The 26,550-nt window shown below is 35.0% G+C and overlaps 1 protein-coding gene across 1 annotated transcript in view; it reads left to right on the top strand.

The window, feature by feature from the left end:
* Positions 1-20,153, top strand: part of LOC149577507 (short-chain dehydrogenase TIC 32, chloroplastic-like) — a 38,244-nt gene extending 18,091 nt beyond the window's left edge. The window contains exons 2-3 of the mRNA XM_089796620.1: positions 19,596-19,936; positions 20,026-20,153. Of these exons, the coding sequence (XP_089652746.1) occupies positions 19,596-19,936; positions 20,026-20,153 (469 nt within the window). The remainder of the gene's footprint in view (positions 1-19,595; positions 19,937-20,025) is intronic.
* The last annotated feature ends 6,397 nt before the right edge of the window (positions 20,154-26,550 follow it).

The following is a 26,550-nucleotide window of genomic DNA, read 5'->3' on the forward strand; positions in this document are numbered from 1 at the left end:
TTAGAGAGATTGTTTTATTGCATAAATTACCAAAGATCATTTTCAAATAGAGATACTAAATTTATTAGTTACTTTTGGAGGACATTTTGGAAGAAGTTGAAAACTTATCTTAAGTTTAGTTCTATATTTCATGCATAAATAGATGGAAAAATTGAAGTTTGGGTAAGTTGTTGAGATGCTTGATTGGAGATAAACCTACTAAATGAGACTTGGTTTTGGTACAAGCAGAGTTTGCATGTAAAATTTCAATGAACATAACTACTAAGAAGACACCTTTTGAGATAGTGGATGACATGCACCCTAGAGGGACTACTGAGTTGAGAAACTTGGATATTTGAAGTAAGGAATAGTGTTGAAGTAGAAGAATTTGTGAACTTTACAAAGAATTTGCATGAAGAAGTGAAAAGTAATCTAAATAATAGTAATCAAGGATATAAAGGTAGAGAAGATAAAAAGAGAAGACATAAAATTTTTGAGGTTGGAGATGAAGTAATGGTACATTTGAAATAGAATAGGTTTCTAGTTGGGATGTTGTTGGTTAACAACTTGTCCCTTCTCATTTTGGCTTATGTCTTGACTCTAAAATTACCCAATTTGTTAAGGAACAAAAGGATGTTAATGACAGAATGAGTCAATGCAATTTGATGTCACTCACCCCTAAATTGAAAGGTAAAAAACCCTTTTCCTTGCAAAGGTTTGTGTTTGGCCCCATCTTTAGTAGATTGATTTTATTTTTATTTTTTTAAATTTTTGGGTGGGGTGGGGGGGGGGGGGGGGGGAGGGTTGGGGGGGTGGAGGGGGAATGCCCTTATCCAGAGAGCAATATAGGCCAAAAATTGGATGTTTGTAACCACATATAACCTAGGTAGATTAATGATTTGGACAACCCACAAAACAAGTGGAATGGTTTCTACAAGCTATATTTCAACTCTTTTAAATCTAAGCCTACTCCTATTGCTACTTTAACCACTATCCCTACTTCTAATGAATGTGAGGATGTAATACAACCAAGGAGAAGAAACATAAATACATATGAGGTAAAATTGGAATTTCTTTAACTGTCAACATTTTACAAGAATTGAATCCACAAAGATATATAACAAGTTCACATACACTTGTGCTTCAATTTCATAAAAACTACTTTAATATGTAATTCAACCAAGAAAAAGAGTAGAGTTAAATATGAAAGGCAAATGGAAATGCTTTACCTGAGAACTCTTATCTAAAATGGAATTTAGTAAGAAATTAGTAGCTTCACATGTATTTGTCCTAAAATTTCAAGGGAGAAACTAATCTAAATGCAAGTGAGTGACAAACAACCTGATAAACCAGGTAGATGGAACTACAAAACTCATTCACCCAAATGTTCTGATCCTCTATTCAACTTTAAAAATTACATATATAGGCCCTGTTAGATTTGGCCAGTTACATTGCATGATTATATTTTAGAGCATTTGAATGGGAATATCTCAATATAGGATTGACTAAAAGTCATTTGTCACAAAATGCATTTATGTGAGGAGAGTTGCTATATTCAACTATAATAAAAAAAGGAAGCAGAGAGAGATATAGAAAAATTAGGACTAGAAGGTCATAATGAGAAACACTACAATGCTTCACTTCTTCTTTGCTGCAAGGACCTTGTGTGCCCTCAATGTGTCCAACATCATCCTTATTTGAAATACACATGGAAGGAAAATGGAATTGCTTTACCTGAGAACACTTATCTAAAATGGAATTTAGTAAGAAATTAGTAGCTTCACATGTATTTTTCCTACAATTTCAAGGGAGAAACTAATCTAAATGCAAGTGAGTGACAAACAACCAGATAAACTAGGTAGATGGAACTACAAAACTCATTCACCCAAATGTTTTTTGATCCTCTATTCAACTTTGAATATTACATATATAGGCCCTCTTAGATTTGGCCAGTTACATTGCATGATTACATTTTAGAGCATTTGAATGGGAGTATCTCAAAATAAGATTGAATAATAGTCATTTGTTACAATACCATTTATGTGAGGAGAGTTGCTATATTTAGCTACAATAAATAGAGGAAGCAGAGAGAGAGAAATGACAAAATTAGGACTAGAAGATCATCATGAGAAACACTGCAATGCTTCAATTCTTCTTTTCTGCAATGACCTTGTGTACCCTCAATGTGTCCAACATCATCCTTATTCCTTTAAAACTTTGGGATGTAGCTGTTGTCATCTCTCACCACCTAGTAGTCATGGTCCTCTATTAGATGATACCATTTTTAGTGTTCCATCAATAAGAACCAACTCCAAAATGTTTGAATCTTGAAAATTTGTGTGACTAGTTGACTCATCTATGAATTCAAGGAACTTTACCTTCATCCTTTCAATATCGAGAAATTGATTATTTTTACTGATGTGTGACTCAGTGTGCAAATATTTAAGATACATTTATACCTTCTTAGTTATCTTCTTCACAACATCATACACCCTTTTCAAATTTTGTTCAACTTTAACCAGGCTTTCATATTTGAACTCAATTGATTGCTTCCAGTGAAGCAAGGGCTATTTTCTAGTCCTGAGTATGCAAAGACTGAAGGCAACATCCACTTTCATGTCAATCACTTCTCAAATTAGTCTCAAGTCAGCTTTAAGCTTCTCAAACGCTGTCAGCATTGAGACTTGATGTGAAGACACTACCTCCCTTAATTAATGTGTATCCAAAATTAGATTGCCCCAGTTCTCAATTAGAGGGGGACCTTGTGACTTAAGATCTTCAATCCAAGCTTGAGTAGCTTGTCCAAATTGCCTCTCCTATTGGAATTTCATCAATAATTTCTTATTTACGTCTACACTTGTATCAAACATGCTTGGCATAGCACTTTCCACTAGTACTATATCCAAGGGTCCAAACATAGCTTGAATATAAGAAAATAATTCCCTATTGGAATCCTTCAATGTTTCTTTCCTACTTAAAACTCCTCCAATCTGTCTTGAATCTTGTAACTTGTGGATTTCCATATATTGACGATAGAGCCATGTATTGGAAGACCTATATCAATTGATTTTATTCAAAAATCACTAGGAGCTAAGCTCCTAATTCTTCCTTCTTTCTGAGGTTCAACTACATATAGCATCATGTGCCCTATATCCAAATTTGTAGCCAAAGTAGGAAGAGTTGTATGCTTCTTTTCTTTAGATGTTGTTTGCAATGGTTGTGTTACTTGTGAAGTCAAATATTTTGGTGGGATGATCTCCTTCATTCTCATTTTCTTCCTATCAATAGTCTTTTCCAGCCAAGAATTGGCTTGAAGGACATTGAATGCTAACTTGAGAGTTGAGAGATCAAATAAATTTCTAGCTATGGGAGGAGTCTCCTTTTTCCTACTAGAAAATGGAAAGGAAATCATTTTAGTAGCAGAATGCTCAAGAATTTTACCTTGATCTATGTCTCCTTGTTGCTGAGGAGTGTCCAAGGTTTGTTGATCACCACCTTGTCCACCTTCTAAAGGGTTTTCAACTATCTTTTTGTCTTCTCCATCTAAATTAATGATTGGCATGACAACCTATTCCCCTTCTTTACCTTTCTCTTTTTCTTTCTCCATCTAATTTAATGATTGGCATTACAACCTATTCCCCTTCTTTACCTTTCTTTTTTTCTTTCTCTATTTTAGCTTCTTCAACTTCTCTAGTGTCTAGCGAAGAACCTACTCCACAAGTTGGAGGGACCTTGATATTCTTCTCAGGTGGCTAATCTCTACCTCCTCCACCTACTACTTGTGAAGGACCCATATATGTAGAAGTAGAAGTAGTTGTGGTAGAGGTGGTAGCTGATGAGGATTAGAGAGTGCCCGAGGATGCTCTCATGGAAGAACTGTCAGTTCTAGTCCTTTTCCTCCTTGCTCTAGTTAACTCTACCCATTTTTTGGTTCTTTTCACAATTCCCTCCATTATGATCTCCAATTTATCAATTACTAGTTTCTTAGGTGGGATGGATAGAATAAGCCTGTCCTTTATCTCTTTTTCATAAGTTGTGGATGTCATATTAGATTTTTCATCATCAATATCATCCACAATAATTTTCACATTATATAACTTTGTTTGGTCCATAGTGAGCCTCAACCAATATCTTTCTCAAGTTTGATATTCAATGTAAGACTCAACCTAGTAATCCTCAAGGTCAAGAATATGCTCGAATCTTGTACCCAACTGGAGATTATTCTTCACAAATCTCACAAGATCAAATTGAGACATAATGAATTCATAATCTTTGAATTTTAATTTTCTCTCAAAGGCCTTAAAAAGGTTCTTTACATCACATCTTGATATACATGAATATGATTCTATCTCAATTGGAAAGGGGATTCCAAACTTTTTTTTAGCAACATAGATAGTATTTACTTTAAGCACTTGCTTGCAAAGCTCAATTAGCACAACTATGTCATGAAGATACCTGGGTAGCCTACAAGGAAAACCATCAAAACCACCAATTCAAATGTAGGAAAAAGAGGGGAACTGCATAAAGAAACAACCAAATTGAGTGACCACTATAATGGCTTCTAGAGAGAATCTTCTTTTAGGGTACTCCTGAAGCTCCCTATACAATCTCATAGTGAAAACATCATTTATCTTCACAAACTATTCATAGATTCTTTCTAACTAAAGGCAAGGATAAAACTCATACACTTTGGTGTACTCATCAAAATATTCATTAGAGCCTGGCCATAAGTGATGTGTTGCTAGGGAATAAATTAGATAGAATGACATGTACAACTAGTTAAATCCCTTAGCGAAGTTTATCCAACTTGTTGATTCATCATATAATATTTGTGCCTAATCTAAATATTGTCCTTTAGCACATACAACATGGACTAAAAAGAAAATATGCTCAATGAAATTAAACATCTCCTCATATCCCTTTAATCTTAATAAGAATACTTATATATCCACAATTTCTATTTTTAGATTAGTTCCAAATAGAGTCTTAGGAAACTTACTTTTTGAACTCCTTGGTGGTTAAAACTAAGTGCTCATAATATCATCTCACCTCAAGGTTCTCTTTTCATTGTAAATGAAGCTAGATGATCTGAAATTGATATCACATAATTCAGCTATGTCTGGCAACCCAAAAGCACTTTGTGTCAAGTTTCTATCAAAAGTCAGCAACACAGAATCATCTAACATCTTTATCTGCTTCATCATGTGGTTATACCAGGAAATGTACACTTGAACCAGCTTAGGGGATTGAATAGCCATAGGGAATCCCATGGCTTCAACTAGACCACTTTGCTTGAGTCTATCTGTGATTGGGTGAATTGGCTAAGAATTCAGTCTTCTTTGTAGATTAGATAGACCATAGAAACATAAAGAAGTGTCTATTAAATCCTTTAATTTTCTCAGTAGACCAGGTAATTAGCTTTACATCTTAGTCCTCAAGGGAATGAATCACATATACTTAGAAAAACTTCACACATAAAAAATAATAGTGTCATTGCAAGATATCATGGAAAAAGTGCCCATAAGATCTTTTATTTGATTCGAATATAACCATTAAATTTTGAATCTCCCACATTACATGAGTGGGACATAGAAAGATGAGAAAATCAGGCCAATTAGGATGATACCATTTATATTTTCCATTAATATGGTGGGAAAATGGCCTTACTTGGATTAAATGCATCTTTAAGAGTGATTCATACCACTTAACTTCATAAATTTTACTTTATAGGGTTGAGCATGACATAAATGACACTTTTTCAATGACTAACTACATTATGGTTAATAAGCTCTAGAAGCCCCAAGGAACAACAACTACCCCTTTAATGGGTTGAAGAAATGACTAATCTCTCACCTGTCACAACTCACTTCTTTACTATTTTAGGTGTGTAGCTATTTGGAGATTTTTTGATTCCTTCAAAACTTATCTTATTTGCCTTTGGTCGAGTATAGAGCACTCTTACTTCTTTTTCAAAATTGAGTGCTTCCTTCTAAATCTTCACTTTTATAATTATTTTGAGCATAGCATATTCTAGGAATCTCCAATGAATATTCTATTTTCAAAGCAACCCTTCACTTTGTTACCTTTTCCCTATTTTGTCTCATGTGTCGAGTGCCTAGTCAAAACCACACCTTTCTAAAGGGAACCTTCTTTAATAGAAGTGGTTGACTCGAATAGCTTCATTGAGTATTCTAAAGGATCACCCACTTATAATATCAATACTTTTAAGAGTCACTAGAATTCTATTTTTTGACATATATATCTTCATTATTATCCATATCTCTAATTTTGGAAAAATGACTTACACTATATGCTAGCAGAGCATTAGAGATGGTTTTCTACTCTCACTACTTTTCTCACTAGCTCCACTTAGTTGAATTTCCTATATGCATGTGATTTACCTTTGTGCCTTTAGGATTCCAAAAATCCATATATATATATATATACATATATATGTATATATACATATATACATATATATGTATATATACATATATACATATATATGTATATATACATATATACATATATATGTATATATACATATATACATATATATGTATATATACATATATACATATATATATATGTATATGTATATATATATATGTATATACACACACACATATATGTATATGTATATATATATATATGTGTGTGTGTGTATACATATATATATATACATATATACATATACATATATATATATATATACATACATATATATACATACATATATATATATACATACATATATATATATATAATATACACATATATATATATATATATGTATGTATATATATATATGTATATGTATATATATGTATGTATATATATATATGTATATGTATATATGTATATATATCTATGTATATATATATATGTATATGTATATATATGTATATATATGTATATATATATATATACATATATATATATGTATATATACATATGTATATATATATATATACATATATATATATGTATATATACATATGTATATATATATATATGGTAGAACTTCCTTAAACTCTAATTTTGGTAAATAGGAGGCATGACTCCATAATGAACATTGCATAACATCGAGGGGAAACTTCTGAAATTGGACTTTCATCTCCATATGTATATATATATATATATATATATATATATACATATATATATATATATATATGTATATATACATATATATATATATATGTATATATATATATATGTATATATATATATATATGTATATATATATATATATGTATATATATATATATGTATATATATATATATATATATATATATATATATATATATATATATATATATATATATGGTAGAACTTCCTTAAACTCTAATTTTGGTAAATAGGAGGCATGACTCCATAATGAACATTGCATAACATCGAGGGGAAACTTCTGAAATTGGACTTTCATATCCATATGGCTCTTCAAAAATGATCTAGCACATATAATATCATCCAAATTTCTTGCCAAAGTGAAATCAATGGAAAAGAACTAATTTGATTTCACCCATTTTGACAAAAAGGGGTTCATGGCTCTACCATAAAGGAAGTAGCATAGCCCAAATGACTAATTTCAGAAGGCCTTTAGCTATGTCAATAAAACTCCATAATTTCCCCAACATAGTCATAATATACCAAATAACTCCAAAGACAAAAATTGGGCATAGAGAACTAACCATCTGACCTAATTATTTTGTTTTGGAAAAATATATCTATAGGTACACTGCCTGAGCTCATGGAGCAATGAAGGTGCTTATTCAAAATGCATACATTTTGATAAAATTGGTTGATCTGATCAAATGAAAATTACGAGATCTATGTAAAGAATTTAGAGAGGCAATCTCCTCTATCCAAAAACTGAACCAACTTGTTACAATATGCTTTTTCCTAACTAAAATTGAGGCTCTGTGGTGACATTGGCACTTTGAGAAAGATAGTTTCTAAAATAGATGGTGAACAATATATTTATGCTTCTTCATGAGTGAGAGGGTGACTAAGATGATTTCTCTACTAGATTTTCAATCAAACACATCCTTTTAATGTTGGGGGAAATCTATGACTTCTTCTATAAAGAACATGATAGATGGTTTACAACTTTGCAATAGTAGTAAAATAGGCACTCATCAGAAATAGGGATGAAGACCTCTCCTATGGACCTAAGGCATAGATTTTTTGAGATGACCTAAAAGGGTGAAATTCCTGGTATGCCTTCATTCAAGAAAATTGGCTTTTGGCTCCTAAGAGCATCAATTTCATCTTCAAGGAGCATTCCAAAACATGTCACTTGGAAAATGCATTTTGGTCAAATATCCTTCATATGGATGCTGATTTTGGTGTGGGTGCTTTTAGAGCACATACTATAGTAACTAGTCTTCTTCATACCGAGGAAAACACATGGCATTTCCCTTTCCAAACCTGTAATCACCTCGCTTGACTGACATAGACTACTTGCCTAATACCAAATTGGTAAGTTTATAGAGGAAGGAGAAAAAGAAGTCCCCCTAAGGCTAGCTTTGTTTGGATATGAACTTAGCTACCTTGAATTATTATTCAAACTAGAAGCTTGAAAAATGGAGACTAAAAGTTTGGCAACAAATGTATAGGAAAAATAAAAATGAGGAAATATGATAAAGGAAATTCTTTTGAAGTAGAATTACCTGAAGACATGGATATATCACCTATATTCAATATTTCATACATCTATGAACATTGTGAATCTAATAAAGAGACAGGTGATAATGATGATTATCCTAAGAAGAAGACAGAAGAAATTGAATGAATCTTGGATATTGTAGCGAGCAAAAGGACCAAAGGAAATTAATACAAGGAGTATCTAATTCAGTGGAAGAATAAACTAGTTGAAGATAGTTCATGGATATTTCAAGCTGAGTTGTATCTTTATTATTCTTCTTGGAATATCAACGCTCCTTGATATGGACATTGATCTATATTTACCCTAGGTGTCTAATGCAGGAGCATATTTGGTTCTTGGTAAATCTTGCATCAACCAAAGATATCTCCTATTTTATGATCCATTATGTTGTTCAGTGGATAACCCTTGTTGTTCTTGTTCTTTCTTCCCATACAATTAGTTACTTAATAGAGACCTATCATGGATCATTCTCCTATGTTTGTAGAAATTTATTCCATCTCCTTAAAGATTTATCCTTCCTTTCTCAAGGAGTGTTCTTTTGTGGCATTTTTAGTAATGTGTGGTTTATATATTTTGTGAGGTTCATATATTTTTAAGGCTTTATGCAGCCTTGGGGACATCCTCTTGGATAAGGTGTGGAATTATGTTGGTGACTGTAGATGTTAGTTTTCTTAGTTGTGTGGTCTATGATTTCCCCTTTGGCGTAGGACCTATATTTTTGTAATAATTATATCTAGCAAGCTAACTTTTGGTCTTGATGACTATATAATTGAGATCTAGGGTAAGGTTAGGTAGTATTAGGATAGTGAGAAGAAAGATACAAGTATTTGGCTCTATAATCCTAAGCTTTTAAGCTTGGTGATTGAATATTTTTGTACAAATACAACCAAATATACCTTATGCCTAACACACTATAATGAAATTGTCTCATTGTATTTGTATTGGAATCATTATAAGATATTATTCTATCTTGTTGTGGTTTCACAATGCATGCCCCATTATTTTGTTCAAAATGGGGACCCCTTACTTTTTAGATTCCCTACTAAGGCTTGTAGTCTAGAGCCCCAATCATTTTTTACCCTACCCTATGTCTAGGTAAAATCCCAATCTTTGATAAAGATGGGTCAGGTACTTAGAGAGAGAAGAGATAAGGTTTTGGACTCTATTTGTACTTTAAGTGCACACATGCACACTTGGGCACATGCACATGTGTGCTAAGTGTACATATGTACATTGCACCCCTACTCTAGGGATGCACACATGCGCATGTGTGCACCCTTGGAGAGTTCACACCTTTGAAGGTGAGAACCTATAGAGGTGCACACATGGCACTCCCTAGGGCCTATATAAGAATCTAACCCCCCTCTCATCTTTCACTTCGCTCTCACTTGTTCCCCAATGTTGCACCTCCTTTCTCCCCACTGCTCTACTACTTTGCCCCCCCTTCACACATAACAGACAAGGTAGAAAACCTAAGAGGTGCCTACATGCACACCCTTAGGAAGTGTGCATGTATGCACCTCCCAAAAACTTAAAAACCTAAAACAAAAAGAAACCTAAAAATAAAAGGGACTAAGACCTCCTGAGAGGTGTGCACATGCACACCCCTAAGATGTGTGCATGTGTGCACCTCCAACCAAAATTTTTAAAGACTAAGTGCCCCCCCACCATCCCTCACCCCCCCACACAAGAATGTTGCACATGCATGCAAAGTACACATGCACACCTTGGCAGGATGCACATGTGTGCTAGTGTGTAACTACACACTAAGCCATATCAAAAGTCTAATTAAGAACACTATCACACCTATAAAGGTGTGCTAAGTGCACTAAAAGGAAAAACATACTATTCGAGGGGGGGGGGAGGATAAATTGCATTTTATCTTTTCTAACTATTTTTAGCCCATTTTGTCATCCATCTAAGTCCTGTAGAGTCCATTTTTGTGTCTTTCAACATAAGGTAACTAATGTTTGCTCCTTTTGTGTAGATAAAATGGCATCATTATCATTTTTGATGGCTGAGAAAATAGCACCAAAACCTATTTGTTTCAAGTACCAAGGAGCACCCAAGAAGTCAAGATTCCAAGATGGACATGTAGAGACTGAGACATTGAGCTAGGCCACATCATTTGAAATGCATTTTTGACCACTTGTAACATACCCAGGGAGAGGTTAGCAATGATATTTTCCTTGATCTAGAGTGGGATAGTGAGCACAACAGCACAACCCACATAAGTTCAATCTTCTAAACTAATAATGACATTGGTAGAACATTATGTGACTAAGGAGAAGGTCATGAAGAGTGTCACTAGAGAGATAGTCCTAGACCTCTGACCCCAAAACATAGAGAAAGTGTTTCACCTTCCAAGGGTAGACTAGTACCTTCAAATATCATATGATGGATCAGACAAGTGGTATAGAGAGAATGAGAAAGAGGATAAGAAGTTAGTGAAAACATCATTCTTGATTGATAGGACACCTTTGGACCGAAGATTAGGTAAGGTGGATAGGACACAAGGTTATATGAAAGATGACATTAGATATTTTATTATCATCCTTAGAGAATAATGGGCCTTCCTACAATGGATCACTTACTAGCATGGATAGTTCACTTTATTGAAACTATAAGGACCACAAAGAAACCCATTGATTGGGCCACCATTTTAAGTGATAATTTGGATGAACAACTAGTCATTATTAAAAAAAACCCTCATTTTTACATAACATCATACATGGTGTACCTCCTAGTGGCCAAAACCACTATCTAGGGTTTTATACAAAGGAAAGAATGAAAGATGCAAATGCTTGGCCCTATGTGGTATACCCACAACTAGTGAAAAATAATCTCCCACTACAATGTATGGAATGAAGAGTGGTTAATGATCGGTTCATCTTTTCCATCATTAGATTCATTGAAGGAGATTATGCAAAAAGAATGTTAGTAGAGGCAAAAGCTAGAATCACTAAAGTAGGAGCCTACTACATTCAGTTCAAGACATTTGTGCATCTTTAGGTAGATGGTACTCTTCTGTGCCCTAAAAAGCTCACAAGATATCCTTTAGATTAGCTAATACTCTTGGAGATAGCCTTCCAACTCACTTCTACTTATGACAGAGTGAGGAAACAACTCAAGAAGACATGGGTTTGGCCAATCACAATTGGCACATTCAAGGTAAAGCAAAAGAAAAACATTTCTACCTTTGATTCATAATGGAATTAGTATTCCTTGGAAGAGTATAACTCTCCTTGCCCATGTTTTGACAACATTGGGATGGTCCAACATCTGGTGGGAAAATAGTTTATCCATGAAGAAGTTATGGAAGATCACTAGATGAATGCCATAGATGAATATGATGTTTGCATAAGGGAGTATTGTAGGATGAGTCTATGTCTAGCAATGAATGTTCTAAAAATGGAGATTCCTCTAAAGGCTATAGAAAAGGATGCCCCAAAATTCATGGATCCATTGTATAATAGGGATAAAATATATGATAGGCCTATCATAAATGCTAAAATAGGGCAAGAGGAGAGCAATGACATAGATCAATAGGCTAGAAATATAGTAAATCTAACAAGGGAATGTATTTGAAAGCCATTTTGGATGGATCTAGTTCCCTAGGCCATACCTCTACAGGCCACAACAAGGCCTCAGAAAGGTAAAAGTGCTAAGTTCACTATACAAAAGCTACCTGCTCAATTCCTAGGAAGGCCAAAACTGGTACATCAACATGAGAGGAAGGTTGAGTAATTCAAGGTAGATAAGGGAAAGAAGAGGAAAAAGGTAGCCCCTGGAGACAGGAAATAATTGGCTGAGGCCTAAATAGCTCTAGAGCAGGCACAACTAGATCAAGAGAAAACTTAGCCCTAAGTTGAGAAAGAACAACCTCTAGAGTAAGTACAACAAGAACAACAAGAGGAGGAATAACTTGAGGAATGAGGGGTCCCACTACTGAGAACTTTAGAGGAAGAAGGCTTCCCTTCAACTCCAAAGAGAGAAAGAATAGAAACAACTTTGGTGGGTGCTTGGAGGAGAATATTGAAAAACAAGAATACTTTCTTCGCATAGGTTTTAAAGACCATCCCAAAAGTAGAGGATGAGAAAGAAGGGGAACAAATATAGTTCATCCCCTTGAATCAAAGAACCCACTTGGCCAAATCTATAAAGAAAGAGAGAAGAAGAAGCTCTACATAGACACCTCTATCCACTCTAAGAGAGCCTATCCAAGTAGAAATTTTAGAATATGAACAAGAGAAGAGGATAGTAGAGATGGAGGGTGAAGGGACAATTGTCTTTAACCTCTCAAAATTTGATTTTATGCTAGTGGAAACTAAGATGGAGGGTGAAAAGATAAGAGATAATCCCTTGAGTGAGCCATTAGGAAAGGATTGGAATCAATTGCCTCCTCTACCTCAAGAACCTCTGGGCATTCCATGACCACCACCACAAGATATGACTACCATTCTAGATAAAGGGTTAGTAGCCCCACCTCCTCTGGCAATACTATTAGAAAGGATAGGGTTTTTGTTGCACCAAAAGATCAACCTATCAATGATTAATACAACCAATAGTCTTATAGAACCATAGGAGTCAGTTAAGCCATATTGTGAATCCTACAAGGGATGTTGGCCTACTACCAATGATCCCCCTCCCACTATCACTCACCATGGCTTGTGATATTTGAACCTATGACCAATCTCTAATACTAATTTTTACAAATGATAGGGTTACTAATGCACCAAAAAATTGACCTATTAATGGCCAATAAAACCAATAGTCATATATAACCATAAGTGGCAGTTAAGCCATGTCACAAATATTGTGAGGGATGTTGGCCCACTACCAATAGATACAAGTAGAATTAGAAAATCACTAGATCAAGGAGAGAGAATACCGACATCTTCATGCTGACGAAGTATCTAAAGAGGGATAGATAAAAGAAACTCAACCAAATCCCTAAGATATAGAGGCTAGATCCTAAGCCCAAAAAAGAATGTAAGATCCTTCCAAAGATCCTTCTTGGCATGAGAAGACCCAAGAGAGGAGTAATAAGGGAAAGAAGCTTTCTTTAGGAAAAAACTCTTTAGCCAAGTACATGTCACCTATGGGGACCACACCATCATGGATGAAGAGTGAAGTCATGTTTTGATAGAAGAAGTAGTTGGAGTTGATAGAAGAGGAGGGAACAAAGGAATTGATCAAAGTGATAAAGAGGCCTGAGCCACCTAAAGGTGATGCTAGAACACTTGCATTCATAATGAAGAATCAATATCAGGAGCTTCTTGCTCATATCATCATTCCTCCTCCTCATGACAACACCAAATAGTTGACTTCAAAAGATTACCAAATCAAGGAGGTCATGTTGGGAAAGCCCATGATGGATACAACCAAGGTACTAACCACTACAAGCTTGAAGGAGGTGTTCAAACATATGGACCAAGATGAATTAGAGTTGATAACATTGTGGAAGCATAATGAGCTACTAAGAGACTACTTGAATGAAGTAGTGGGACCCATCAACCTATAAAATTCAAAGGTCACTCTTGGAGTTGCATTGGGCATAAAATAGATGGACCCACATACAGACTCATTTTTGGAAGCATGTCAGCAATGACATGACATTTTTGAGAAAAAGGAAGGACAAATAATATAGGCTAATTTGAACCTATTGAACCACATCTAGTGGAATGCTGACAAGTTGGTTTCTATTGTGAACAAAGATTTTGGGGTGATGGATGAAGTAAGTACTTGGGCCAAAGATTTACAAGTACTCAAATCAATAAAGGGTCAAAGGTACCTTATGCTAATGGAGGCATGCACTACAAAGGAGCTTGATAATCTTGATGATTGGATGGAAAAGATTCTTGGAAATAACAATGGAAAAGTAAGTTCTAAGAGTGGTGGGTGGGGGGAGTTGTGAATCAACACTTAAAACTCTTGCCTCTTAAAAAATATGACCAAATCCATCTCATAACTTAATATGTAAATTGAAATAACATAAAATATATCACATCCATAACATAAATTAAATAACACATAAGATAGTAAAAGGGTTACCCAGAAACCCTCCATGAGAAAGTAAAACTAGGGTGAGGATGACACCAATAAATATTCAGTACTGTAGTTGTAAAGTGTGGCCTATTATGGCTATGATGTGTTTGATCATAATCTATGATCTACCCTGTGAAAGGTCTACCTTGTTAAAGGCTTACAAAAAATGTTTGGTCTCACCTTTTTAAAGGATTTAAACTTACAACAAAGCAAGCACTCAGTTAAGAGATTTACGAAATCCTATTAGGATTACTCGGTTAAGAGATTTTCTCTAAATCACCTATTAGAATGATTCAACACCATGATCCTTTAGTTAGCACCTTTCTTCTTAATGTCATAGCTCTGTCATAGCCATCTTAGCCATCATGAATGCTCTCTCTTCTCTTAGCATTCATTTCCTCTCACACACACAAACTCTTTAGGGTTTTCTTTGCTAAATAAGTACTGGTGGGGATGGATTAGGTAAGAATCAATGACTGTGGTTGATCCATATTGCCACCTTAAGTTTCCCTTTTTCTAATTGGTTGCATGTACTACATAGGGATTTTCAATATACCTCCATACTTACCTTTCATAATTGTAAAATATGATTATGTCAGCCCAAAAATGGTTTACATAGGATTTTTTTCCATTACAAACACTATGCCAAAATGGTTCGCTCGTGATCCAAATATTCTGATGCTCAACTTTCACTATGCTCCTAATGTTGTAACTCATATTATGAATAGCTTGAAACTCTCTCTATTTACTTGGCACTTTAATCACTCGACATGTATAGTGTATTAGGAACTTGAGTGACTCGGGACTAACTATCCATATTGCTTGACATGTATTGGCTAACAACTCATGCTTGACATGCTTTAATCACTTAGCTAACACTGATTGGTTGGCTCACTTTGATCACTTAGCATACACCATGTACTTGGTTTGCACTATTATTTTACTAGATTATGACTAAGTGTTTTGTCATTGCCTTGTCAAAACCAATATGAGATGAACAATCTCCCCCTTTGACATGAGTGGAAAAAACACTTTGTCATGACATATAGATCCATACACAATGCATAAGTTAGACAATATGTTCTTCATTACTCAGCTCATATTCAAAACTTCAAAATTTGCAAATTTTTTGTTTCTCCCATACTTTATCACTCCCCTTGAGTCAATGCTTCATTTCTATTTATGCTCTAATAATCCTACTGAGTAGATATCTGCCTTGCCAAACATTTTCCTTCAAAATTCCATTATCCCCCTTTTTGACACTTATGTCATTTGGGTTGTATACTAATTGTGTGTTTGTCCAAAAATGGCTTGTGAAGCTCCATTATTATCTTCAAAGCTACATCCCAATATTGTATTCTACCTCTAGAGATTGAAACTGAATGTCTTGCTGGGTAGCAAGGTCAACTAAGCCATCATGTGTTGAAAGATGATAATCTTTCTTCAACAAAGTTTCTAAATAGGCTAGTTCCTTAGGCAAAACTTCCATGTGAGGAGTTAGCATTGATTGTATGCTGATTAGATTAGGTACGACATTAGAATCTTGTGCTTGCAACTTGGAATGCCTACTCTACGTAGTCAGTAACATCTAGAATGTATCTGACTTTGACTGGAAGATAGCTTAATAGTACTACCCGTGAGTTATAGATCTTCCTACAACTAGTCAATAGCCATGTGGGTCTCTTGTGTGAATAATTCAACATTGCATAACTTAGTGTATAGAGAGAAGATATTCTCTAACACTATCTTCACACTTTCCATCTTGGTAGCTAGATCAACTTGTCTAAGTGCAATAGCACTAGATATCTTTTCCAGTACTTTGGTATGAAACTTTCTTTCTGACCAGTCTAATAATTTTACATTAGAATCTAGGACTTCATCCTTTATCTTGTCCATAGTAGTGACAAGTTTCTCTATGATAGGCTTAATTTCATTTAGTTCTAGGAGGTTGAGAGCATCAAAGAATATGTCTTTAATGTCATGTAAGACTTTATTTTTCTTGTATTCCCTCAATATTTCTTGCCTCTTTTTCTTTTGAAGAGATTCCTATAGAATACTCATTTCCACAATAGTGATTGTATCTATATCAAACATTGGGAGTTCAATTACTTTATCTAAACTTACATCCTCAAATGATGTAAGTTCAATACTCTTGGGTGTGCTAGTACTCAGACTTGATATTTCCAATGATGTTTCCTGGGTACTTAGTCATTGAAGAGAGTGACTACTAAGAGGAGATGTACAAACTGGCATTGTGGCTAGTGTCTATATATAAATCTATTCCTTAGGCTTAGTAGTCAAATCCAACTGTTCAATTCTAACATTTTCCTTTTTTACTTCACCCTGTTGTGGTGGTATTGGTACATGCATTTCTTCCTAACCTATGTGAAATTTAGTTCCATCCTTTTCAATAGTTACCACTACTAATAAACCTAAACTTTTTAGGTTTGGCACTGATGTATCTACATGTTGTGTTTTTACCTCTTTCATCTAAAATACAAGTGTGGGTATTGTAGATGGTGATAGTTTTGTAACCTTTTGTTGTTCCTATTTTATACTTTGATTTGTTGATAGATCCCATGACTCCTTTTGTCTCACCTCTATAGATGGTGCAACACATTTGATGTTTCTTTTGGTTTCTCCCCTGTGGATACAAGTTTCACCTTTTGAAATTCATCAACTCTCACCAATATAGGATTTGTGTATAACATTACTACATTAGTAGAGTCCTATAGGATTTTCATTAGGTCATCCTTAGTCAAAGGATTCACATTCTATGCTAAATTATTAAAAAAGCCCTTGATAATGACAACTGAGTCCTATTGACTCTCTTTGTCTGTATGTGGAGGATTGGTACTCAAAACTTGTACATCCTATAATTCCTATTGCTCATCTTCAGTTGTGGCCTCCTCTATTATTTCCTTAGTACATACCACATTAGCTTCCTTGACTATCTTTTCATCCTTTTATTTCTCTCCTTCCACATTCTTCTTAGGTTCTTGCATTTCTTGCTCACCTTTTACTATGATTGCTAGACTGGATAACCAATAGATTGATTTCCAAATGGATATACTTTTGTTAACCACATCTTCAATATTCTTCTTCAAGATATGGAATGCTCTATATTTAGGGGAAAATTTACTTTTATAATTTTCCATAGCTTTAGCAATCTTTCTTTTATCTAATTCTGGCATAACTTGGGCTAGTGTTGTTTCCCTTATTTGTCTCTCAATTTGCAAGCTATATTGCCATTTCTTCTCAACTCTACAATATAGACTTTTGGATAAAGCATTGGAAATTTCTAGAGAAGTTGTCTTGAATGTAGCCATCATGTCATATATGGCTTCCTCAACTTTATTTTTATCAAATTTTCCCAACTTATCAAAATCTACGTGTGTGAACCTAGATAAATCTACATTTGTACTAATATTTTAACACAAATTTCAATATTGAAGAGGGATTGTGGCTTACCACCTTGTATCGACTCAAGTCATCTGACTTGGTCTTATCCTCATCTAAATAATTCTAAGGTGTGCTCTTCTTTCTTAGTATTTTTTAGGTCTTCTTAGTAGGCCCATTCGACTCTCCTAAATAACCTACTCTCTTACCTATAGGCTTTGTCAATTTTGTAGCCTTAATAGTGGTTCCCCTTGTATTGGACCTAGTTATAAGTACAACTAGCTTCTATTGTGGCTTCTTCATAGGCTTCTAAATTTTTTCCATTGTTTCCTCCTTTTCTTTCCTCTTCTTGGATTTATCTTTAGGTTCTTCCTCGACTTCTTCTCCCTTGACACCTTCTACATGTTCACCTTGAACTCACCTAGGCCTGTTGTTAATTCTAATGGGGCTTGGCCTTGTTCTTCCTCTTCATCATATCTTCTTCTTCCTCTTCTCCACCTTCACCAAATCTCTCTTTTAGCTTCTTAACCAATTTATTCTTCTTTCTCATAATTGTAGCTATCTTTAAGTCAATTGTTATCCTAGTTTTGGCTTCCTTATAGTTTCCAAAATGAGGTTGGACTCTTGTCAATGTCTTCTACTAATAAAGATGTTATTGTTGTAGAGGCTTAATCCACATTGATCTCATATGGCAAGTGTTTCTTTTACCAAAATTTCACATGCTGAATTTTACTAAGAAGTAACATCACAGAAAACATTGCAAAAGAAAGTATTCATTTCTATTCATTTTTATCATTTTGTAATCATTTATGAAACCATGCGCAAAAGAGATACAAATGTTCATTGTATAGATCATCATTGATACATACAATTTTCATTATTTACAATATAAAATGAATTAATGTGCTGAATGGAGAAAATCTCACACAAGCCGTGAGGATAACTGATTATTTTCTTTCATCAAGAAATACACTAACAGATAAATATATGCATGAAAGAAATAGGAATAGAGATAACTAGTCATTATCTGTTTCTTTGATTGGTTTGGTTTCTTTTCCTACCACACTTGTCCAGCTCCGAGCTCCATGCTCTCCAGTAACTACAAAAAAAAAAAAGGAAACTGATGTTAGATCTCGAGGGATCTAAGCAATGACTACCTACCTCTACAACTATATTTTCTATCTATCAATGCATTCCGTCATGAAGGAAAACAAGCAGTGATGTTAACATTTAGTGCTGAAAGAAATAAAACCATTTGTGAGTGTCACGAGCCCATGCTCAAACCTCATAAAATATGCAACAGATCACAATACAGAAAATAGAGAAGATGAATAGACTAACAAATCTATATTATAAAGTTATTCATGAACATGCGCAACATGCAAATGGGCATCCTCAGTCAAGATATAAGTTATTTTGACACAGAAGCAAATTTTAGCAAAAAGAGATAGGACGATGTGAGATCAGTTTCATTCTTTCATCTTTTATCACATGCAGACTCAATAGATGTTGTTATGATGATCTTGGGGGAACCAGTGGCATTGCCACAAAGACTGTGAGTGTTCTGGCATTACGAGGAGCTCGAGTATTCATGCCTACTAGAAATGTGCAGAATGAAAACATGGTAAAGGAAGCCCTTCTCAAGGAAAACCCTACAGCTAAAGTGGACGTTATGGAGCTTGATGTCAGTTCCCTCAAGTCTGTTTACAAATTTGCAGCATACTTCAAGTCACTGAATCAACCATTAAATATCCTAATAAATAATGCTGGAATCATGGCCTGCCTTTTCCAACTTTTTGAGGATGATATAGAGCTTCAGTTTGCAACCAATCATTTAGGTAGTGGTGGAAGGAAAGTGAAAAAGGAAGTTGCAGAGCCATCCTAGATGTGAATTTCCATCCTTCTAGATTATAAATTATGATTTTAGGCCACTTCTTATTGACAAATCTTCTGTTGGAAAAGCTTAAGGCCATAGCCAAAGAGGACCAGTATGCAACAATAGGAAGATACACCAAGACGTCTTCCAGAATAGAGGGTAGCACGTATACAGAGTAGAAGATCTACAACGAAATCACCATTTAAAATAATTGCAACTCACAGAGCTGACAAAAGGAAGGTAGAGTTGGGCACTGCTACAAATACAATGACCTCAAAATAATTTCTTTCAACCAGCAGGAACAATGAAATGCAAGAAATTTGTTAATTTCATTTCAAAATAAAAACAACAAGCTCAAGTTCAAGATTTCTCAGCACATATATCAGTCGCATGAAGCTTTCAACAAATGAACTATGCACAAGGACCCCATTTGGGTGTTTGAGGTTAAAAAAAATGAGTTCAGCATCTTCCATAAAACCAAATTTCAAATAACAAGCAATGGCAAAACCTTCTGTGTGCAGCAACAAGAGTTTCATTTTTTGCAAAAAAATGCAATAATCTAGGGAAACATTGATGGAATCCAAAACTAGAGATGATAACCAGCATATTAAACCCGCAAAATCTGCAATCATCCAACAACATGGCGTCTAAAACAAAAGGAAAATGCTTAGAAATTCGAAAGGAGTAAAAGAGGACTTACGACTAAGATATAAAGCCGTCCAAGCTCAACATCAATGGCAGCCTCATTAAAGAGAAGCAACCTACAAGTCTTTCAACAATGGTGACTTCAACCTTCAAATAACAGTAAAACTCAAGCATGGCGGTCATCATTTTTCTCCATAACGCAAATTGAAACCCTCATTACCTCCTCGCAAATGCCTCATTCTTCCGGAGAATTCTAAATGTGAATGTGTAAAATGATGAAGGTAAACTCTTTAGGGTATTCAAAACATCCATGCCTTTCTTGCTTTCTATAAAGTTTGGGATCCACAGTCAACAAATGGGATTTTATCCCTTTCATAAGGTTAAAGACGTGAGTTTTAAAATCCTTCGAGGAATAATATTTAAATGATCAATTATAAATCATTAAATATTATTTCCTATTTTAAATGCAAGGGAAGAATTAAATGAATATAAAGGAGGGATAAATGAATCATTACATATGTTATGGTATCAATTCAAAGGGTTAAATCAGAAGTGCCTAGAATATTGCAGTTGAGGAGTTATTGCTTTTGGAGGACTTTTTGAGTCTGGCAGAGGTTTTGGGGCCACATTTATGAGGGGCAGTTGGTGATATTATCAGACCATGCCTTTTGGGGTATTTGGTACACCTTTTTGAAGTCTTGTCAAAGACTCAAGTTGGCCTTTCGGGTTGAATCCGACCCAACATTTATGGCTTTTGGTAAAATGCAGTTGAAAAAAGATGTTAAGTATGAGTCTTTCAACTCATTTTGGGGGTTCTGATTTGTGTGGATAGAGGTTTTGTGACTTTTTCTCTAAGTCTTGGACCTCATTTTACAGAGTATGTAATTCATTTTTGGAGATGTAATACAGGTTGCAGTAGTGTGATTATGCTTGGTGAAGTTATCAGTGAGCCCTTTTCCTTTCTACAATTTATGTGTGCATTTCAAAATGATTGGATAGTTTAACTTGTGAATGTTTCATTATTCCTTGTTTTCTGTCTCATTTTAGCACCTTTGTGTAGAACAGTAAGTTTGTTTGCAAGTTATAACATGTGTTTTGGGTGAAATTAGTCAAAGGAAGGTATTAGTTTGCCTCCCTTTTTGTAGTTCCAGTGGAAAACCTTATTATAAACCATTTGTGCAAGCCTTTACAGGAAGTTGTGCTTCATTTGTGTTTCATAAAGCTATATTATCCTCTCTGTTACATGTGGGTTACATTTCCATACCCCTCTTTGGTGTATCACTTCCTTATTTTAAAACTTAAGGTTTAGTTTTTTTTGGTTTTCAGTAACTTCTTCCCCTTTTCCCTCAAGTTTTCTGTAAGTTTCAAGAGGTTATCACTGAGAGATTCAATAGGAGCCGGCCTAGAATCCGAAGGTTTCATCTCACTATCCAGTCCCACATAGTGAAGTGAATCCCATGTTAAGTAAGGGTTACTGAATATTTTCCCATTCAGTAAAGGGTGCAAATCCTGAAACTTAACAGTTTCATCCATTTGACCCTAGGTATTACTGCTTGCACATATGTGTGGTCTGTATCCACTAGGAAAAATACATCATCATAATGTTGTTCCACTAAGGATACATTAATCCTCACTCTCTACTTCATGGATCTCTTAAAATCCTCAAAAGAACTAGTCATCATTGACTTAAAGTTATCTCCAAGCCGCTCAATAAATTTTGAAATCTATTGTGCAATTGAATTGTTGGTTTTCCAAGCAACTTGACCAAAGGTGAGAAATGTGTTTTTCATATAAAATAATATGCAAAAAAGTAAAGAACCAAATTTTCATGATGAAATTTTAGCTTTCCTAATGGTCTCCAAGTTTTTTGATAGTTTCTATTGTTGTAACTCAGAAAGGTCATAGGGATGGTCTCTCTTTACTATCTTATAACCCAAATCCATAGCAATGGATGAAACACTATCCAATCAACTAGACTAAAAGAAATTGTGATCTATCACTCTCACTACAAAGGAAACTAGGGGATCTGACACAATATTAATAGACATCCCTTTCTTATTCCACATGACACCTGTATTCTTTTCAATTGTTTCCTTTGCATCACTTCACATACTCTTAGGCCTATCAAGGGTAGAGTACCCTAATACTTAGTTTATAATCCTCATTGTGATCTTAATTGGTCCACCTTCCAAAAAAATATAATTTTCATTTATGCAGCTCAGAATAATTTAAATCCCTTCAGTCTTGAACATTTAAGGAAAATCTAGGGCACATGTTAACCCTTTCCATTCAACAATTTTATTTTCTTCCCTCAAGACTCCATTATCACAAAGTTTACTGTAGGCATATCTTATTTTCATATCTCCTACCTCTCTAATCTTTCTAGTATAACAACATCTGACATGTTGGACCATGAGTACCTTTGGTGGTATCATTGATAGCACACTAGCCAAATCTCTCTTGTATGCAATTTTGGGAATAGCACAAAATATGGGTTGCCTAACATCATTACTTATCAATTGATAATTGAAAACCTTTTCCCCCTCTTTTATAATAGTTGCAAAAGAGTTAGTTTCCATTTTGATTACCTAGGGTTTGTGAGAAATTAAACAATATAATTTGACAATACCTAAATACCTTTCAAATCTTATGAACAATGTTGAGTAGCAGTTGAATTCAATTTGCAAACACTAGAATCTTATTTTGTAATTCTCCTTCATCCTCTTTGTGTGCTCCATAAACATTGGTAAGTGAAAATGAGTCAAAAATTGACTACATAACCTTTCATATTCAACATTAAATGCTTAGTGCTTACACAACTGTAAGCTCGACTATCATAGGACTTTCAATACACTTAGTCAACATAATGAGCTTGACGCTTACTACCATGTCTCCTTAACTCGGTTACTACTATTACTCTCCATGCTTGGCAAGAATAGTGAAATCTTCTATGCTCGACATCAACATAGAAAATAACAAAACTATAGATTTCCTCAAGGTTCTAATCACTACATTGCATCTTAATTCATGCATATATGATCTTTTTAGATCTTAGATTCTTGGAAATGATGTATAATATAACTTTTCAAATATTAGTCCCACACATATCTTTTATTTCCTAGTTGAGGGTGATGTGATCACCTCATCCATTAGATGAAGTGACCTCATCTGAGCTTGATGTACTACATTCTTCCTTCTTCTTCCATGTCTTGTTCATCTACACCTTTACCTTCTCAATATTGACCTTTTCTTTGCCTTTATTGGTTTCATTACTCAGCACTAGTGACCTAGTTGGACACTTTCTATTGACATGACCAATCTTGAGATAACTAAAGCATGTAGTCTCACTCAACCATCTATTTTAGTTGCCTTTGAAATGTGTTCTAATGTAATTCTTAGGAACATGTCCATATTCTTGACAATAGTGACAATTGTACCTTGTGTTTTAATCCCAATTATGGGAATTTTCATTTTGATGTACCTTTGTCTTCTTGTTTGGTGTCCACTTGGCCCTAGATCTCTGTTCATATGATTTGTGTCCATAATTTTGACAATTGTACTTGTATCCTTAAAATATTTGAGTTCTCATGGTCTTGGTCTTGCATTCATTTTCTTGATGTCCTTGTTTATTATAGTTGTAGCAGTATCCTCTATAATTCTACTTGGGGTTCTGGTTGACAGTTTTGCTCCTGCAAACATTTTTATTATGACAAGTAGGTTCATAGTTCTTACCATTTTTTATTACTTTTCTCACCACTTTTAGATGATTCTCCTTTCTTAGTATTAGTGTATCCCAATCCAATAGTATCATTGTTAGGTCTTGGAGATTTCATCAATTTCTCAAGATGTTTGATGCCCAACTCACTTATGCTTATGATAGAGTGATGAAACAAGATAAGAAGACATGGGTTTGGCCAATTAAAATTCGCACATTTGAGGTAAACAAAAAGAAAGATATTTATAACCTTTATTGATAATAATATCAGTATCCCTTGGAAGAGTATGACTCTCCTTTCCCATATTTTGACAACATTGGGACGGTCCAACATCTTGTGGGAAAACAATTTGTCCATGAAGAAGCTCTGGAAGATTGCTAGATGAATGGGATAGATTAATATGATGTTCACATAATGGATTATTGTAGGATGAGTCTATATCTAGAAAAAAATGTTTTGAAAATGAAGATTCCTCTAAAGGCTGTAGAAAAAAGATGCCACAAAAGTCATGGATCCTTTGTATAACATGGATAAAATATATGACAGGCCTATCATGAATGCTGAAATAGGGTGAGAGGAGAGTAATGAAATAGACCACCAGGCTAGACATATATTAGAGCTCACAAGGGAATGGATCTAAAAGTCATTTTGGATGGATCTGGCTCCTTGGGCCACACCTGTACAAGCCATAGCTAGGCTTCAGAAAGGTAAAGGTGCTAAGATTACTGTATGAATCTGCCCTACTCAATCCCTAGTAAGGCAAAAAATGGTACATCAACATGAGCAAGAGATTGAATAATTTAAGGTAGATAAGGGAAAGAAGTAGGAAATGGTAGCCCCTAGGGAAAGGAAACAAGCAACTATAACCCAAACAACTCCAGAGCAAGCACAACCAGATCAAGAGCAAGCTGAGCCCCAAGATGATAAAGAAAAACCTTAACAACAAGAGGAGGAACAACACAAGCAATGAGGGGTCCCACCATTAAGAAATTTAAAGGAAGAAGCCTCCCTTTTAGATCCAAAGAGAATTAGAATAGAAACAATTGTAATGGGTGCTCAGAGGAGAAGATTTAAAAAGAAGAATGCTTTCTCCCCATAGGTTTTAGAGATCATCCCAAAAGAAGAGGATGAGGAAGAAGGGGAACAAATCAAGTTCGTCCCCTTGATCTAGAGAACTTGATTGGAAAAATGTGTAGAGGAAGAGAGAGAAGCAACTCTACAAAGACACCTCCATCCACTCTAAGAGAGCCTATCCAAGTAGAAACTTTAGAAGATGAACAATGGAAGTGGATAGTAGAGATGGAGGGTGAAGGGAAAGATGTCTTCAACCTCCCAAATTTTGATTTTATGCCAGTGGGTAGTGAGATGGTAGGTGAACAAATAAGAGATACTCCCACAAGCAAGTCATTAGGAGAGGATTAGAATCAATTGCCTCCTCTACCTCAAGAACCTCTGGGAATTCCATCACCACCACCATAGGATACAACCACCATTTTAGATAAAAGGTTAGTAGCTCGAGTAGAATGAGAGAATCAAGAGACTAATGAGAGATAATACCAATAGATTTATGCCGATGAAGTATCTGAAGAGGGGAAGATAGAAGAAAATCAACCAAATCCCCTAGATATAGAGGCTATATCCTTATCCCAACAAAGAACATAAGTTCCTTTTGAAGATCCTCCTCAACATGAGAGGACTCTAGAGAGGAGTAATAAGGGAAAGGATCCTACTTTAGGACCAACCTCTTCAGCCAAGTACATGTCACCAATGGGGACCACACCATCATGGATGAAGAGGGAATTCATGTTTCAATAGAAGAGCAATTAGAGATGACAAAAGAGGAGGGAATGAAGGAATTGATCAAAGCAATAAAGAGGCCCAAGCCACCTAAAGGTGATTCTAGAACACTTGTATTCATAATGAAGAATCAAGATCAAGACATTCTTGCTCATATCTCCATTCTTCCTCCTCATGTTGACACTGAAGAACTCACTTCAAAAGATTACCAAATCAAGGAGGTCATGTTGGGAAAGCCCATGGTGGATACAACCAAGGTATTGATCACTACAATCTTGAAGGAGGTGTTTTGACATATGGATCAAGATGAATCAAAGTTGATAACACTGTAGAAGCATAACGAGCTACTAAGAGGCTACTTGACTGAAGTAGTGGGACCCATCAATCTGAAAAATCTAGAGGTCACTCTTGGAGCTAC

Source organism: Cupressus sempervirens, chromosome 1 (assembly GCF_028749045.1).
Source record: "Cupressus sempervirens isolate cs-2001-9-10 chromosome 1, ASM2874904v1, whole genome shotgun sequence".
In the NCBI taxonomy this organism is placed as follows: domain Eukaryota; kingdom Viridiplantae; phylum Streptophyta; class Pinopsida; order Cupressales; family Cupressaceae; genus Cupressus; species Cupressus sempervirens.